Source organism: Lycorma delicatula, chromosome 9 (genome assembly GCF_047948215.1).
Source record: "Lycorma delicatula isolate Av1 chromosome 9, ASM4794821v1, whole genome shotgun sequence".
Lineage (NCBI taxonomy): Eukaryota > Metazoa > Arthropoda > Insecta > Hemiptera > Fulgoridae > Lycorma > Lycorma delicatula.
Window position 1 is genome coordinate 88,643,584 of NC_134463.1, and position 17,388 is coordinate 88,660,971.

At 30.1% G+C, this 17,388-nt stretch overlaps 1 protein-coding gene across 1 annotated transcript in view; it reads left to right on the forward strand.

The window, feature by feature from the left end:
* LOC142329686 (uncharacterized) overlaps positions 1-16,721 on the forward strand; it is a 68,098-nt gene extending 51,377 nt beyond the window's left edge. Inside the window, exons 6-7 of the mRNA XM_075374384.1 lie at positions 3,942-4,115; positions 13,495-16,721. Of these exons, the coding sequence (XP_075230499.1) occupies positions 3,942-4,115; positions 13,495-16,707 (3,387 nt within the window). The 3' untranslated portion in view covers positions 16,708-16,721. The remainder of the gene's footprint in view (positions 1-3,941; positions 4,116-13,494) is intronic.
* The last annotated feature ends 667 nt before the right edge of the window (positions 16,722-17,388 follow it).

Genomic DNA, 17,388 nt, shown 5'->3' on the forward strand with positions numbered 1-17,388 from the left:
AAAAAATTATTAACAAAAAAAATATATTATTATTATGATATTAATTATTAAATATTAATATTATTAAAAATAATATTAAAAAAATATTAGAAAATATCATAATGTGTAGTGTAATCTTTGTTAAAATATTGAAATGAAGGCCTGACTTTTATTTCGTTCTTGTGGTATTGTGCCATGCATGAATCAGTTACATGGCTGCATTCTTTTGATACTCTTTCATATATACGAGGTGTGTGAGAAAAGTAATGAGACTGACTCTTTACTTACCAAAGTTTTTTTTCAAACAACAATATTATTCCCTTCAAAATAGTTCCCTTGGGCAGCTATAGACCGGCAGAGTCGTTGTTCCCACTCCTGGTAGCAGCGCTGGAAGGCTTCAACTGGTAGGGCTTTTAACTGGTCGGTCACAGTCTTTTGAATGTTCTCCAGAGTTCCAAAATGACGTCCTTTTAAGACATGTTTCAATTTTGGGAAAAGGAAAAAGTCACAAGGACTCAAATCAGGTGAATAAGGTGGGAGGGGGGGTTGAGGAATCGTAGTAATGCGTTTTGAGGTCAAAAATTCCCTGATGGAAATGACCGTGTGACATGGGGCATTGTCATGATGAAGCATCCACTTGTCTGCAATGTCTGGTCCTACGCGAATCACTCTTTTCCTGAGCGTTTCAAGGACACCTTTGTAAAACACTTGGTTGACAGTTCGTCCAGGAGAAACAAATTCTTTATGCATGATACCCCTACTGTCAAAAAAGCAAATCAGCTCTGTTTTGATCTTTGATTTGCTCATTCGACATTTTTTCAGTCGAGCAGATGACGTCGGAGTGTGCTACTCTTCGCTTTGCCACTTTGTTTCAGGATCGTACTCAAATATCCAGGATTCATCCCCTGTGATCACACGATTGAAGAATTCTTGGTCATTTCAATCCTCTCAAGAAGATCAACGCACACGTTTCTTCGATTGTCCTGTTCCGTTGTGAGGTTTTTCGGCACCAATTTTGCATGTCCAAATCGTCTGTCAAAATCTAATGTATGGTGAAAGTGTTTAAATTTAACTGTCCATTCATCATCCTTATTGTTAACGACGGTCTGAACTCACAGGAACCCTCACACCTTCAACGTTTTCGTCAGATTTTGAAGCTGAAGCTCACCCTGAGCGAGGTTGATCTTCAACGTGTTCTCGGCCTTCCAAAAATGATTTGTACTAGTGGAAAACTTGTGCTCTTGATAAGCAATGTTCCCCACAGGCTTGTTTCAACTTTTCAAAGGTCACATTCGCGGATTCCTCAAGTTTAACACAAAACTTGATTGCACAACGTTGCTCTAAATTCCGATGCTCCATTTTCGCAACACACAACTTCACTGATGGCGCTGTCAAAAATAATGTGTTGCCTGAACGGAGTTGAAACTCGTACTGAGCATGTGGAAGGGATGAACAAACCGGTCTAGCACAGACCGGCAGACACAGCATTGCCAGATCGCTCGCAGTGTTACCAATCTCATTACTTTTCTCACACACCTCGTATATCTGATGATTGTCATGTAATAGTGCAATATTATCAGTATAAATATGTGTTAGCAACTCACTGGTTTTAAATCTGGTTACTTCGTGTGTAACTACTTAATCACACGTATTTTCCTTCTCGTTTGTCTCTGAACAGTTAGTACCTATAATAAATTCATATTACAATTTTGTAATGTTGAACATCAGTTTAAAATTTTTCTTTCTACTTGTCTAAGATTTCCTTTACAAAAAAACTTCCTGTCACTCTGTCGTTTCTCATCAAAAACTCTTTTTGCTTACTAGACCAATTAAATTAGATTTTTACGTGCCAAAATTAACTTCAATTAGGTAAGACATGTAAAAATTTCCGTAGATTTGAATGAACTACTTTACCGCCCTCTCATTTTCTCGCATCATTTTCAAAATGGCGTTCAATGTTGCCGAAAAACAGTTTTTTCGTTTTAAAGAAAAACTAGACGATTTACAAAATACCGTTTTAAATAAAAGTTGTAGAACTTTATGAAAAAAAAAATGTTAAGCCCTGCCCGATGTCAACTGATCAACAAATAAAATAGTTATTGCAAAATAAACCGCTAAAAATAACGTTTTCTTCAATTATTAATATATTTAAAATGAAAAAAGATTTTGTGACGAATCTTCTATGTAGTCTTTAGCGGCTAGAATAAGTACCGTTTTTTACTTTTGCAAAAAATTCAATAGTTTTGCAAAAATCGAGTTTTTTGAAAAAAATACGTTTTCTTAAAATTCTAATAACTCATACTGTTATGCACTCACGTGGCCCATCCGGGGCTTAAAATTTCATTTAAGTGTTGTACTAACCTGTGCAAATAGTACACGTATTGCAAAACAATTGCAAATATGTGAAAAATTGACCAAAACATCGACTTTTTTTCAGCTCAAAAAACTTCATTATTTCTTAAAGTTGGAATTCCATCAAAATGGCATTATTGTCATTCGATAGCTGCCTTTTTTCTACGAATTTTTAAAAAACAATTTTGCTCTACGACCTACTGGAGCCAAGATAGTTTTTTCAAAAATTTCTACGACCTCATTTGTCAATATTAAGGTCTGAAATTAGCACATGTTGTACTCAATAGTTGTACTATTACTAGTAGTTCATTCGATTCTACGGAATTTTTCCTGTTTTTCGCACATCTTACTCAACGGAAGTTACTTTTGGAAAAAAAGAGTGGTATTTTCGACAATCTGATTGGCCTTTCTGTCTTCAGATAGGCCTTCAGATCTGTCTTCCGTACTATTATTTTTAGGATTTAGATCTAAACCTGCTTGCTAAGAATGTCAGGACCTTGATGGCATCACCTCTGTGATGAATCATTGACATTAACAATGACTTATTGTATAAAGATGATGATGATTCATTTACTGTTAGGGAGAATTGTCCATAGGGCAACTCAGAGTCATTGTCAAAGTCATTGTTTTAGTGGCTCAGAGACTGTTCAGTGGCTACACCAATAAGCATACGTCCAAAATTACTGTCAAGCAAAGCCAAACATCCTTATCTCCTTGAAAAATTGTATATTAGTACCATTTCAATTAGGTGAGTTGGTACTAGGAAGTTGAGTTAAATGAATTAATAACCGTTTTAGTATTGTTACACCTTCCTGGAATGGAACAAAATAATACTAGTTTATAAAAATTTGGGAGTGGGATTTGAAAAAAGTTTTGGTACTTCTGATTGCTAGTTTATTTTTATTTAAGTTTTATTTCAGAATTTTTTTAGCTTTATTTTGCCATTTACCATTATTTTTTAGATAGGAAGTATTTCATAAACTTCAGCTTCCTTTATTTTCTCAATAAACACTTTTAAATATGTTTTCTTTACATCTTGTCCTCTTGTTTACTTATATTATCTGTCAATATTTATTTTTGTTTTCCTCCTCATTTTCTTCCTTCTGTTCCTTTTACAATCTGTAATTTTTTTCTATCCATAATTTTTACAAACCAAGTGACCACAACTTGCTTTTATGTATTTTCCATTCTTATACCTTGTCATATCCTCAGTCCTCATCAAATTTTTTCTGTTCTATTCCATTCATATGAGGAACATGGCAATCCAGTCATCCATTCTTTTGCCAATGTAGTCAGTGCCTCTAGATTTCATACTAAATTTTTCAGTTTCCTGTGGAACAATTTTTGGAATACAATGTTATGATTTACTTCAAGAAATGGGAAGTGCATTTTCAACCTAAGGAGTTAATTGTCTACTTTAATGAGTAATTATATTTGTAATTATATCTTTTAAACTTAGTAAGATTTGAACAAAGAAGTTAATTGTTGTATTATTCAAAATGTATTATTTTAATGATTTAAACCGGATTAATTTTTAGTAGTTTATAGGTTTATATTTTTGTATTACACTTATTTTGCAAAAATCTACATTAAACATAAATTTATTTCAGGATAAAGGCAATGAAACTAGCCACTGGAGTCAAAATCTTTTATATCACAATGTGGAAATTTATTATTACTACCAACGTGCTACACCGTGTGATCATTATTCTGAACAATTAATGAAAGAACTTTACTGTGCAGGAGATAACACATTATTTCATGCAGGTCCAGTTTCTGATAAAGTAAGTTTTAGTACTCATAATAGATTTTTGTAAATTCCCTGTAAAATTCATCACCTTTATAATTAAATTTTACCGGTTAAAAATATTATAAATGAATGAAATATTAAATTTTGTATCTGTTAAATCATAATTGTTTGAAAATAAACTTTTAGATTGACAAATAAAATCAAATGTAATATTCCCTGTTTTAAAAAATTGTCATAACATGTTCAATCACTTTTGTGGTCAACAACCAATGTTGCTGTTCTCATCTGATATCTGCTGAAGTTAAACTGGCAAATCGTTTGGATTAGGAAGACTAGTGGATTAAATATTGTCAAAAAATGTTACATTTTAAACTGTCTATTAATTTAGAGCATATTGTATCATGTTTTCATGGCTCAATATATTTCTTGACGCCTGAATGTATTAAAGTGCAGATTGCATTGCATGTATGTGTAGAATATGAGGATTGTTTTCAATATTGGTGGATTTATATTTTCTGTTTATAAAAATGTCAGTAAATATTGACTGTACAATACTATGGATGGCTTTTAAGCATTCATCAAAACTTTGTTTGAATCTGCATCCCATTTGAGCAGTGAAGATAATTGTTGTCACGAGCCCATTTAAAAATATCAACCACCCAAAACTTTCTGCATCATAAGAGTAAATAAACTAAAAAAAACTACAATAATAATAAAAACCAACAATTATCTTTTTTTAATTCATTGTCATTTTAAATATTTATACAAATTTTTTAGCACCTTCAGATTTCATTAACTTAAAATTAAATTTTAAGTAGATTTTTGTTTACCCTCATGTTACAGATCAAAGACTGACAATTTAATTGAGAGGTTTTCTAAGATTTTTTACCACCTTTCATTTGATAATTTTTCTCATTTTTAGGTAAATTTTCTAAAGGACTAACTTAATGTATTTTGTGAATTATTTTCTTAAAGATTTCAGTGCTTACTGAACTAGAATAAGGGTTTAATTTATACGCGTACAACAATCTCCCAAAAATTAATAATTTTGTTTAAATTTTTTAGACATTTTTCAAAGAGAAATCATTTTTTAAATTTGTTTCTTTTTTATAAATAATTCTAATACAGTGGTTAAAAAATACATTTTGATTTCAGACTATTACCACTAAAAACAAACTTCAGTTCTATATATTTAATGAAAGCTGAGAAAGCTTTATAAGCTGAGAAAGTTTATAACTAAACAGAAAAAAATAATATTCAGAAAAACAGAATTAAAGTTAAAATTGTACCAGCACTGAGTTTAAAAGGCTGAGGTTTATACCTGGCTCCATCTTATTACTCTTCTTCTAACTTTCTTTTTATTTACCTTTTCTTTACAGTGGAGTCCTTTGTAGAAGATAAAACTGTGTTTTCTGCTGCTACATTTATTCGTTCACAGTTTACATCAGTACCTGTATTCCTTACAAGAAAAATTTACAACATATCATATAAAAACCTGCATTCCCTTTTTGGATCTTCATTAAAAGTTATAATTGCATCTCTTTTGCCTGTTTTAAGTTTGATTAATCCATAATAATTATTATTTAAAAATCCAGATTCAAAAGTTAAAAAAAATCCATACTGCAGAATTAAAATTCTAGTTTACATTTTATGAAAAAAGATTTTTTGTTTTAGTATCATCAATAATTATTTCTATTCAAATTACTTTGCTTTAATAAATGTTTTTGTAAGTAACAAGTACACACAGAATTGTCAGTGAAAATGACAAATTCATGCAACAACACTGAGAGTATTTTTTAAATAATGATAAAAGACTCATCATAGCTTAGTGACCATCTTTAGTAATTTTCCTTTAATATTCATATAACAATCCATTGTATAAATATTAAACGTTAGTAAATAATATTTAATAATGTAGTTATGTACTACATTATTATGTAGTGAGTACATAGTTAGTTAACTAAATAACTAAAATAAATTATAGTATTACATTATGCTAAATAAGACTATTAGACTAATACTCTAGAGAAACATTGCTACTAAGCTTCACTACTGTATAGATAATAAAATTACATTAAATATATATATATAATAGCCATAAACAAAATGGATGTTAAGTGACCTGACATAAAATACAAGTCATTGCTTCTAAAGAAAAGTCAAGAGTGATGAAGGAAAGTGTTTTCCCATTGCCTTCTTCGCTAGGCTAAATATACACAACGTAATGTTTTCATTAAAAGGAAACTACCATTTAAGGTATCTGAATTTACTATAAAAATGAATGTTTTTTTCCATCTCATAATAGTCAAATAAAAAGAAAGAGACCCACAATTAGGTGAAGTCATATTTTAAAATTAAATATGATAAAAGAATGGTTAGTATTATCTTGATAATGATGATAATCTTTAAAAAAAGTACCACCAGGGCAATTTAATATAAATCAGATATCATTTTGTTTATTAAAATCATATTAATTATGCATTTTGAATCTTAATCCAAGTGGAATATTTTTTTGGTTTTTTCAGAGCCAATTTCAAATTACATTTGAATAGATTTTCAGCGATTTTATTTTGTTTTAAACTATTCGATCGTGTTAATTTATTTATTTTAATAATATTTTTATTGTTATTTCTACTAAATAATATTTTTATTGTTATTTCTACTAAATAATATTTTTATTGTTATTTCTACTAAATAATATTTTCTATAAATTTATAATTATTTTTCATTCATAGTGATTCTATGAAATTCATCTCTAATACATACACAATTTTTAAATCTTCTTTTCAAGCACTTTAATGCCATATATTCCAATCAATAAATTTAAAACCATTTCACTTTTCTGGTGTAGAAAAATTACATTTGTAGTAAACCATATTAGTATTTTCAAATTTTTATTCATCTGTGCAGTTGATAGAAATCATTTGATACTTATTTCATGAATATCGGCACAGCCATTCCGTTTCTGTGTTTCAACTGTAAACTTTTAAAACGTCAGACTGAACAAATTTTATAAATAGATACTTTTAATAACTTACCTACAATTTTTAATACCTTCAACGATTGACGCCGTTCAGAACAGCATTATTAATTATAATTTTAATAAAAGCATTATAAAAGTTTTTGTTTGTATAAAATTGGATATGATTTGTCATTTCAAAAGTTCATAGTTTTAAACAATTTTCATATTGTTAACCATTATGGACAAAAACAAGACAAATAAAATTTATCAATAAGTTATTTACACAGAATTAATGCTGCACATACACATAAAAGACTTCACTTCTATCCTTTGAGAAAACCAATTACTACACTGATCAACCGATTCATTCATAAGATATTCTGGAAGTCTCCACATAGCTGATGCAGTTATCTAGATTTGACTCCTTAGGCAGTTCATGTTGCAGGTATACCTATAGCTTGTAAAATCCATGCAAATCAGGAAAAAAAGGTTATGACTTCCTTTCAGAATTATAAACAAAGTACATGAGCTCATAAACTAATAAAACATGCACTAACACAATAACCCAGGAGTACACAGATTAATCTAAAGAATCTTGTTCTTATTAAGCAAGAATGTGCATCCGACTGGATGCATATTCTTCCATAATAGCAACAAGAAGTACATACAAGCACTATACTAACAAACTTAAATTTTATAAAAATCTATTCTATAAACAGAACATCTATACGAAAATTTTAACCATAGTATGAAGTTTTTACACATGAACACAAAAACAAGTTAATATAGTATAATATAATGTTATATTATTTTACGTTTTTGAAATTAAATGATCAACAAATAATTACAAATAATAATTAAATTTTTACAATCCTTTTTTTTATTTTTAATTGTAAAATTTAATTATTAAACATTTCTTTTCTGCACTGATGCCCATGTACAAACCAGTGTTTATGAAATATATCTACATTAAGTAAATTTAATCCTGCAATGTAATCACAGAACAGAGAATAAGTAAATAAAATTAATTTATATATTAATTCTAGTATTATAATGGTAATACATTAAATAAAACAGTGTACTTTCTTATTTTAAATTTTATAATAGATGGAATATTTTATTTATTTGAAAAATATATAGTATTAAATCTTTATTGTATTTTTAAACCAAGAGTCAAACAATAATTTTAGCATTTACAGAAAACCTTAAAAAATAATTAAAATGTAGACTTTTTATAAAAATTATTTACAATAATTTAATAAGAACAGGTTATTAGTTACCAGAGTAGTGAGATTACATTAAGAAGAATACAACCTACTGTCTTCTGAATATGCTAACTTCTATAGTGCCAATTTTTAACAAAATAAACAGCACTATGAATTCAGATTTGGTCATCAAAAGGTATTTCCATAACTATCTAGTGTCATGCATATGACTCTACTCACATTGAATGCTCCAAGCAACACTTGGAATACATGTAATAAAAAATTAGTTTTCTGCTTTTCTATGAGCATTATTGCAGAAGTTTTTTCATAGATAATTTTTTTTTGTTTTCTTTATTTTACTTTGAAAATTCTGCACTTTAATGCAAAAATGTTGATATTCATATTACTGGACTAAAAAGTAATTGATTACAAAATTATTAAATTTTTTAGATTACAAAAACTTAACCGATTAATAAAATGGATTTGTGTTCTAAATGTTTCAAAGACTACAAGATGTATCAATTTTTTTTTATCAGTGGTTTTATTTTATTAAATTAGTTGTTTTTCATATTTTAATCTTACAATATTATTAATAGATAATAATTACTGCAAGTTTGCTTTATTTGCAGAATAACCATGAATCTTTTAAAATTTAACTAAAAATTAAAAATCTGAACTGTACACGAACAAGTCCAGTTTGTTGTCAATGATAGTGATATTTTTTTGTTTTCAGGTTTTAAGTAGTACTGTAGTTTGTAACTAATGAATTGATAATTGCTGAAAATATATACTGCTACACAGGGAAAGCACAATGTGTTTCTTGTGACAAGGTTAGATATCCAAATCAAAAGAAAAACCATAACTTCAATATTAAAATTCTAGTTATGTGTCAGGAAATCGATCAGTAAATCTAAATAATTCCTATCTATGACAATTTTTTGAAATGAGATAAATGGGACATAGGTTTAAACATAAATCATAATTCACTAACTATTTAAAACTGAACTATCTCACTCAACTTTTTGATAATCATGAAAACATTCAGAATCTCAGTCCAGATGAATTCTTGGATCCAGAGGCAATTAAGGTGGCTGGCTGCCTGTACCCAAAACTTCTGTTGTATTTAATATTTTTAATGTTTTCCTAATATAAAATATTTCATTTTTTTAAGATTTAAATGAAACAAAGGCTAAGCTTCTATTTTTTGCAAGTAAAGAATTGAAATTATTTTCATGTACAAAAATTTTTTAAATAAATAAACTCAGCTATTTATAAATAAGGTTTTTTAACATCATTAATTCCAACGTAGATCCAGGTGATCAATTCGAATTAGATAAAATACTTGTTCTTTTATGTATATTTATGTCTTTAGTAACATTATGTTTTACCTTTTATCAGTCAAATGATTACAAGATATACAATAATAAAAAATAATGAGCGTTTGTTGGATTATGACTACTCATAAGTACTAAAATAGATCGTGGATACCGGTGTTCTTTGGTGGTTGGGTTTCAATTAACCACACATCTCAGGAATGGTCGAACTGAGAATGTACAAGACTACACTTCATTTACACTCACACATATCATCCTCATTCATCCTCCGAAGAATTATCTAAACGGTAGTTACCGGAGGCTAAAGAGGAAAAAGAAAGAAAGTACTAAAATATACTAAATACTACAGTTCAAGATTGTCAGAATTATACATTTCAATTTCATCAAACTACATTTGCTTAATTTAATTCATTTTTAGTAAAGAACAGAATTTTTTTAGATCTGTAATAAAACATCACTAATCATTATTTTATAACACTCACCCTCTTCCTGGATCGTTCATTTATTCTACTTCTACCAACCTCCATGACAAAGAAATAAGTAGCATCTCTGTGTCTGAAGCACAACCAACTATAAAAATCTACCAAACTCCAATGATGTAACCCCAAAAAACAGGAAATCTTAAATGTCCAAAAAAAACCTTTTATTTATTATAAAATACACTCAACTTTTATCAATATGTAAATATTTTATTCAAATGCTAAACATAATTATGAGAAGCGTAGTCTTTTCATTATAACCTAAATTTCCAGTGACTTTACCACACTTCCTGAGCTAGTAGAGAAAAAAATATTTGTAGTATGGATTCAGACACCTCTCCAAAATCTCAAAAAATATTTCCTATGTATCTTATATTTTCAATTCTGTGACTTTTGTTAACTTTATAGATTTAGTGGTATCTTGATAATTTGTCTAAGCAATTGCTCTGTAATGTGGAATCATGGTAATTCATCAATAATAGAGAGAAATGTTGAAGAAATCTTTATTGTTTATCTACACTATGTGATTGGCAAGATCAGTCTGATTTGCTTTATAATTTGACAAAAATTCACTAGTTATTAATTAAATTTATGTAATTACAAATACATTTGCAAATTTTTTTTTATAATTGAATTTCATAACGTAACAAGTAGGAATTTTTTTTATAGTGAGAGGTATAATAAAGATTTATTATCAAATTCCTTACACATTTGTTCAATTATTTGTTTTTATTTCTTTGCTGGTTTTTTTCCATTTAGGGACAAAAAATCACCATTTTCACAATAAAATTTCTATGAAATTGTTTATCATCAGTATATAGTGAGCTTTTAAGTAATGTGTTTCGCATGGTTATTACATTCTATGTATTCTTCTAAAGTGTTCTCTGGATCTGGATATCTAATCTTGTGTATAAACCTGAAATCACACTCGTTTTTCATATGGTGCAGTAATGTATATTTTCAGTTGGTGAGATCTCAGTAGTGAAGTATTTAATATTAGACAATAAAAATGAGTAAAAAGATCAATGAACTCTGAAAAGGTTTTTTCTTATATATATATGTTATGGTAAATTTGATTAATCTGGTGATTATGCATAATTACCAGTGAATTTGATTAATCGCCTCCAATGTTTTAGAATTTCATATTTAATTTGTATATTTTATGTTAAATAGATGAGATTAGCGAGCAAAGTGAATGTAGATTATGTTTGGTTAACCCAATCAGTTGGTCTAGTGGTGAACTCGTCATTGCAAATCAACTGATTTCGAAGTCAAGAGTTCCCTTTTCACTAGTAAGATTAGCTGCTCATTGTCATCCTGCATAGGATAAGGAAATTGCAAAAATTATTACTGTTTAACATCAAATCCTTTAATTTGTTAACACACCCACCACTGTATACATACAGTTTTCTTCAAAAATATTTTTAAAAAGTATAACATTTAAAAGGGCTAAATGATACTGAATGCCAAAAAGTGTAATGATTATTTCATTTTTGTTTGAAAGTGTCTATTTTTTTATGTTTGTGAAAGATGATACATTATTTTATGTAATAATATTTCATATGTAAATTAATTTACAGACTTCTTACATCAGACAAAGTAAAAAGTTTCAACGAATAAGTCCATATAGTTGAAGTTATAGTGTACTATTTTATAACCAAGCAACCAGAAAGAGGTTATTATAACCCAAAAAACAATGATATAGTGCAGAATACATAATTAATTGAAGTTAGGAAAAAATGCCTATTAAAATCAACATTCTTCTAACAAACTATGTCAGTAATCCTCCCAAATATCTGTAATTCTGGTAATACAAACAAGAGCAGTTGATTTATTTATAAAAACACAAATGTAATTTTTTTTAATGTGTGTGATGTTCAGCATCAAGAATAGCAAAATAGAGAAATTAAAAAAAGAGAGATTGCTAGATATTTCTGTAAAGGTGATATACCCATGCCCCTTCTTATGTTATTATAAGGATTATTTGTTTAACTCAATTTAAATGATTGGTTAAAACAAATTCCAGCCCAAAGAAAGCAATAATATAGCATGTTGCAGATAAAAGTATCTAAGGAAGAATATCATTCTCTTGCTCCTACATTACTTTTAACTGTTAAACCAATCTGTCATAACAATTATATAAACAGTAATGATGTCATCACATATTGCACTTTTCCAAAAAACATCATGCACTTATTAGATAGATATAGAGCACAGTCGGTAGGTATAGTATTTTGAAAATACTCTACAGTCACTTAAATACTCAGCTGGTAGGAAAAAACACCAAATAGCTGGAATCACTTGATGAGATTCAAGTGATATGAATACATAGTATAGTTCAGTGAGATTAAATTAACAGATTTAGAGGTAGTATATAATTTAAGGTATTTTCTTATTTATCCCTGCATTAAGTGGTTTATAGTAGATATATTTAAAAATAAATGACTGAAGATATTAAATTTATTATATTAAAAAATGTGCTTATAACAGTAATATAATTTATGTTTTACTCAATTACTGTTTTATATAAAATTATATAAAGATGATTTTTCTTTCCTCGGTTCTTCAAATGATGAATTTGTATTTTAGCAAATAGGAAATTTATAATTTTCAATTTTTTCAATCAAAATTTTGTGCAATCTCTTTCTGTAGAAAACTGTTAGAAACTCTTAAAGTATTTTATGCATTTATTATTAGCATCTTTTCAGCAGCTCAGTTCTACCAAAGTTTCTTACAAATTAACATCACTTAATAAAAAAAAATTAAAATATCTAAAAAATTATAATTGGGTATTAGTAAATTTAATAGCTGTTAACAGAGGATTAATAATTGTTAAAGTTTTATATTATTGTAGGTAATATTTATGTCTTTGTTTGAAATATTATCTTTTGCAATGAATTAATCCTTTTTACACAAAATGATAAAAAAATAAATAGATTATTTTACAGAAACAGGTTTATATGATTTTTATGATTTTTATCTGTGAAACAAGGCAGAAAATTAAATTCATACAAGTTTTTATAGCTTTGTTTCATAAAATTTTTAATCACAAAATATCATAAATTTAAAAAAAACTTTAGCAAAAACAATAGAAAAAATTAAACATTACAATATTATTAATCATAATCAATCAATGAACTTGTATATAATATAATATACATATCTTGATGCACTACTTTTGGTCTTATATCTCAGAATTGTATGAAGCGATTAATAATAATTTTTATAAAAATAATGTTGTAATAAATTATCCTTACTAGGAGAAATAAATTACTCCTTAAAACAAGCAAACTGCAAGCTGCAGTTTTATTACAGAACAATGTAATAGAAAATAAAAATAAAATATATATTAAAAACTATATATTAAAATAAAATATATATTAAATACAAGAAAGAAAGAAATGTGTAATATTTTATCTCTCATATTTTACAGAATGACATGGGAAGTCCTGTAGTATGCGATGACATACTTGTTGGTTTAGTGCCACAAACAGCAGTTGATGGCTATGTTACAAACACAACAAAGTACTACCACTGGATTGTACATAATACGAGTATAAGTACCACTACAGAAACACCTTCTACAACATATGAATCAGAAACAACAGAGATATCATCATCTGAAACAGAAACAATGGAGACAGCAGAAACTGTAACATACGAAAGTACTTCATCTTCATATGATCCAGAAACAACAGAAACCGCAGAAACTGTGACATATGAACCAGAAACATCAGAGACCGCAGAAACTGTGACATATGAGAGTACTTCATCCTCATATGAGCCAGAAACAACAGAGACCGCAGAAACTGTGACATACGAAAGTTCTTCATCTTCATATGAACCAGAAACATCAGAGACCGCAGAAACTATGACATACGAAAGTTCTTCATCTTCATATGAACCAGAAACAACAGATACCGCAGAAACTGTAACATATGAACCAGAAACATCAGAGACCGCAGAAACTGTGACATATGAAACTACTTCATCATATGAACCAGAAACATCAGAGACCGCAGAAACTGTGACATATGAAAGTACTTCATCTTCATATGAGCCCGAAACAACAGAGACCGCAGAAACTGTAACATATGAACCAGAAACATCAGAGACTGCAGAAACTGTGACATATGAAAGTACTTCATCTTCATATGAGCCAGAAACAACAGAGACCGCAGAAACTGTAACATATGAACCAGAAACATCAGAGACCGCAGAAACTGTGACATATGAAAGTACGTCGTCTTCATATGAGCCAGAAACAACGGAGACAGCAGAAACTGTAACATATGAACCAGAAACATCAGAGACCGCAGAAACTATGACATACGAAAGTTCTTCATCTTCATATGAACCAGAAACAACAGATACCGCAGAAACTGTAACATATGAACCAGAAACATCAGAGACCGCAGAAACTGTGACATATGAAACTACTTCATCATATGAACCAGAAACATCAGAGACCGCAGAAACTGTGACATATGAAAGTACTTCATCTTCATATGAGCCAGAAACAACGGAGACAGCAGAAACTGGAACATATGAACCAGAAACATCAGAGACCGCAGAAACTATGACATACGAAAGTTCTTCATCTTCATATGAACCAGAAACAACGGAGACCGCAGAAACTGTAACATATGAACCAGAAACATCAGAGACCGCAGAAACTGTGACATATGAAAGTACTTCATCTTCATATGAGCCAGAAACAACAGATACCGCAGAAACTGTAACATATGAACCAGAAACATCAGAGACCGCAGAAACTGTGACATATGAAACTACTTCATCATATGAACCAGAAACATCAGAGACCGCAGAAACTGTGACATATGAAACTACTTCATCATATGAACCAGAAACATCAGAGACCGCAGAAACTGTGACATATGAAAGTACTTCATCTTCATATGAGCCCGAAACAACAGAGACCGCAGAAACTGTAACATATGAACCAGAAACATCAGAGACTGCAGAAACTGTGACATATGAAAGTACTTCATCTTCATATGAGCCAGAAACAACAGAGACCGCAGAAACTGTAACATATGAACCAGAAACATCAGAGACCGCAGAAACTGTGACATATGAAAGTACGTCGTCTTCATATGAGCCAGAAACAACGGAGACAGCAGAAACTGTAACATATGAACCAGAAACATCAGAGACCGCAGAAACTGTGACATATGAAAGTACTTCGTCTTCTTATGAACCAGAAACATCAGAGACTGCAGAAACTGTGACATATGAAAGTACTTCATCTTCATATGAACCAGAAACATCAGAGACCGCAGAAACTGTGACATATGAAAGTACTTCGTCTTCATATGAGCCAGAAACAACAGAAACCGCGGAAACTGTGACATACGAAAGTACTTCGTCATCATATGAACCAGAAACAACGGAGACAGGAGAAACTATAACATATGAACCGGAAACATCAGAGACTGCAGAAACTGTGACATATGAAAGTACTTCGTCATCATATGAACCAGAAACATCAGAGACCGCAGAAACTGTGACATACGAAAGTACTTCGTCATCATATGAACCAGAAACAACGGAGACAGCAGAAACTATAACATATGAACCAGAAACATCAGAGACTGCAGAAACTGTGACATATGAAAGTACTTCGTCATCATATGAACCAGAAACATCAGAGACCGCCGAAACTGTAACATATGAAAGTACATCTTCATATGAGCCAGAAACAACGGAGACGGCAGAAACTATAACATATGAACCAGAAACATCAGAGACCGCAGAAACTGTTACATATGAAAGTACTTCGTCATCATATGAACCAGAAACATCAGAGACCGCAGAAACTGTGACATACGAAAGTACTTCATCTTCATATGAGCCAGAAACTTCGGAGACCGCCGAAACTGTAACATATGAAAGTACATCTTCATATGAGCCAGAAACAACGGAGACGGCAGAAACTATAACATATGAGCCAGAAACTTCGGAGACCGCAGAAACTGTGACATATGAAAGTACTTCGTCTTCATATGAGCCAGAAACAACAGAAACCGCGGAAACTGTGACATACGAAAGTACTTCGTCATCATATGAACCAGAAACAACGGAGACAGGAGAAACTATAACATATGAACCGGAAACATCAGAGACTGCAGAAACTGTGACATATGAAAGTACTTCGTCATCATATCAACCAGAAACATCAGAGACCGCAGAAACTGTGACATACGAAAGTACTTCATATTCATATGAGCCAGAAACTTCGGAGACCACGGAAACTGTAACATATGAAAGTACGTCATCTTCGTATGAGCCAGAAACAACAGAAACCGCGGAAACTGTGACATACGAAAGTACTTCATCTTCATACGAGCCAGAAACAACGGAGACCGCGCTAACTGTATCCCTTAGCTCCTCTTCTTCAACAACTACTCATATTCCTTCAGTTATAACCACTAATTCAACGCAGACCTTTTCTACACTTTCGACTAAATCTACTATGACTCCTTATCCCACAACTGGTCCTTACATCCCGACTGATTCCTATTCTTTAGGTTGGTTAATATTTTTATTTATTTTAGGTGTGTTTTTGATTGTCTTTTGCGTCGGTATTATTAACTTGATTATTTCGTATTTTAGAAATAAATAATAATCTTTTTGTTATTCCTTCATTGTTTTAATTACGCCTCTTTTTCCTTTTATTATGTCTTTTTCTTAGGTTTAGTGTTATTTTTTGATTTTTTCATTTTTTCGGAATCTATTTTGTTTATTTTTTATAGCTGGTCTAATATTTCTTTTTATATTTGATATATAATTTGATAGGTGCTAATGTAAGGGCGATAACCAAAAACGATGTAAGTGTTTTGACATGTGAAACTAATTTCTTCTGAAGTTGTTAAAGTCATTCTCAGGATAACAAGTATCTTCCGTGACCTTTCCATCACATGTTAGCCGCTTCTTGGAAGCGGTTTTCCAGCGTTTTCCTTACACGTATTCTTATTACCTAACCACATGGTACGCCTACCGAAATCTAGCAGACTTCTGCTTATAATAGCTTGTCAAAGTAACAGTTGCAGTAAATTAATGTACTTTCTGTCGTGAAACATACCTTATATTGTTTACAGTACATTGCATCTACTGACCAGGCGGAAGTTTATTGTATTAATTTAAAAGGTACTGTTAAAAAATATTTTTATAATTTAAACTACTTTAAAGCATATTTTTAAAACACCTTGGCGTGAAAATATCGTTTTATAATATCTTTTTTCTTTAAAAATAATCAAGTGAAACTTTCAGGAAAACCTCGATGTAAGTAACACAAAAAAAATTT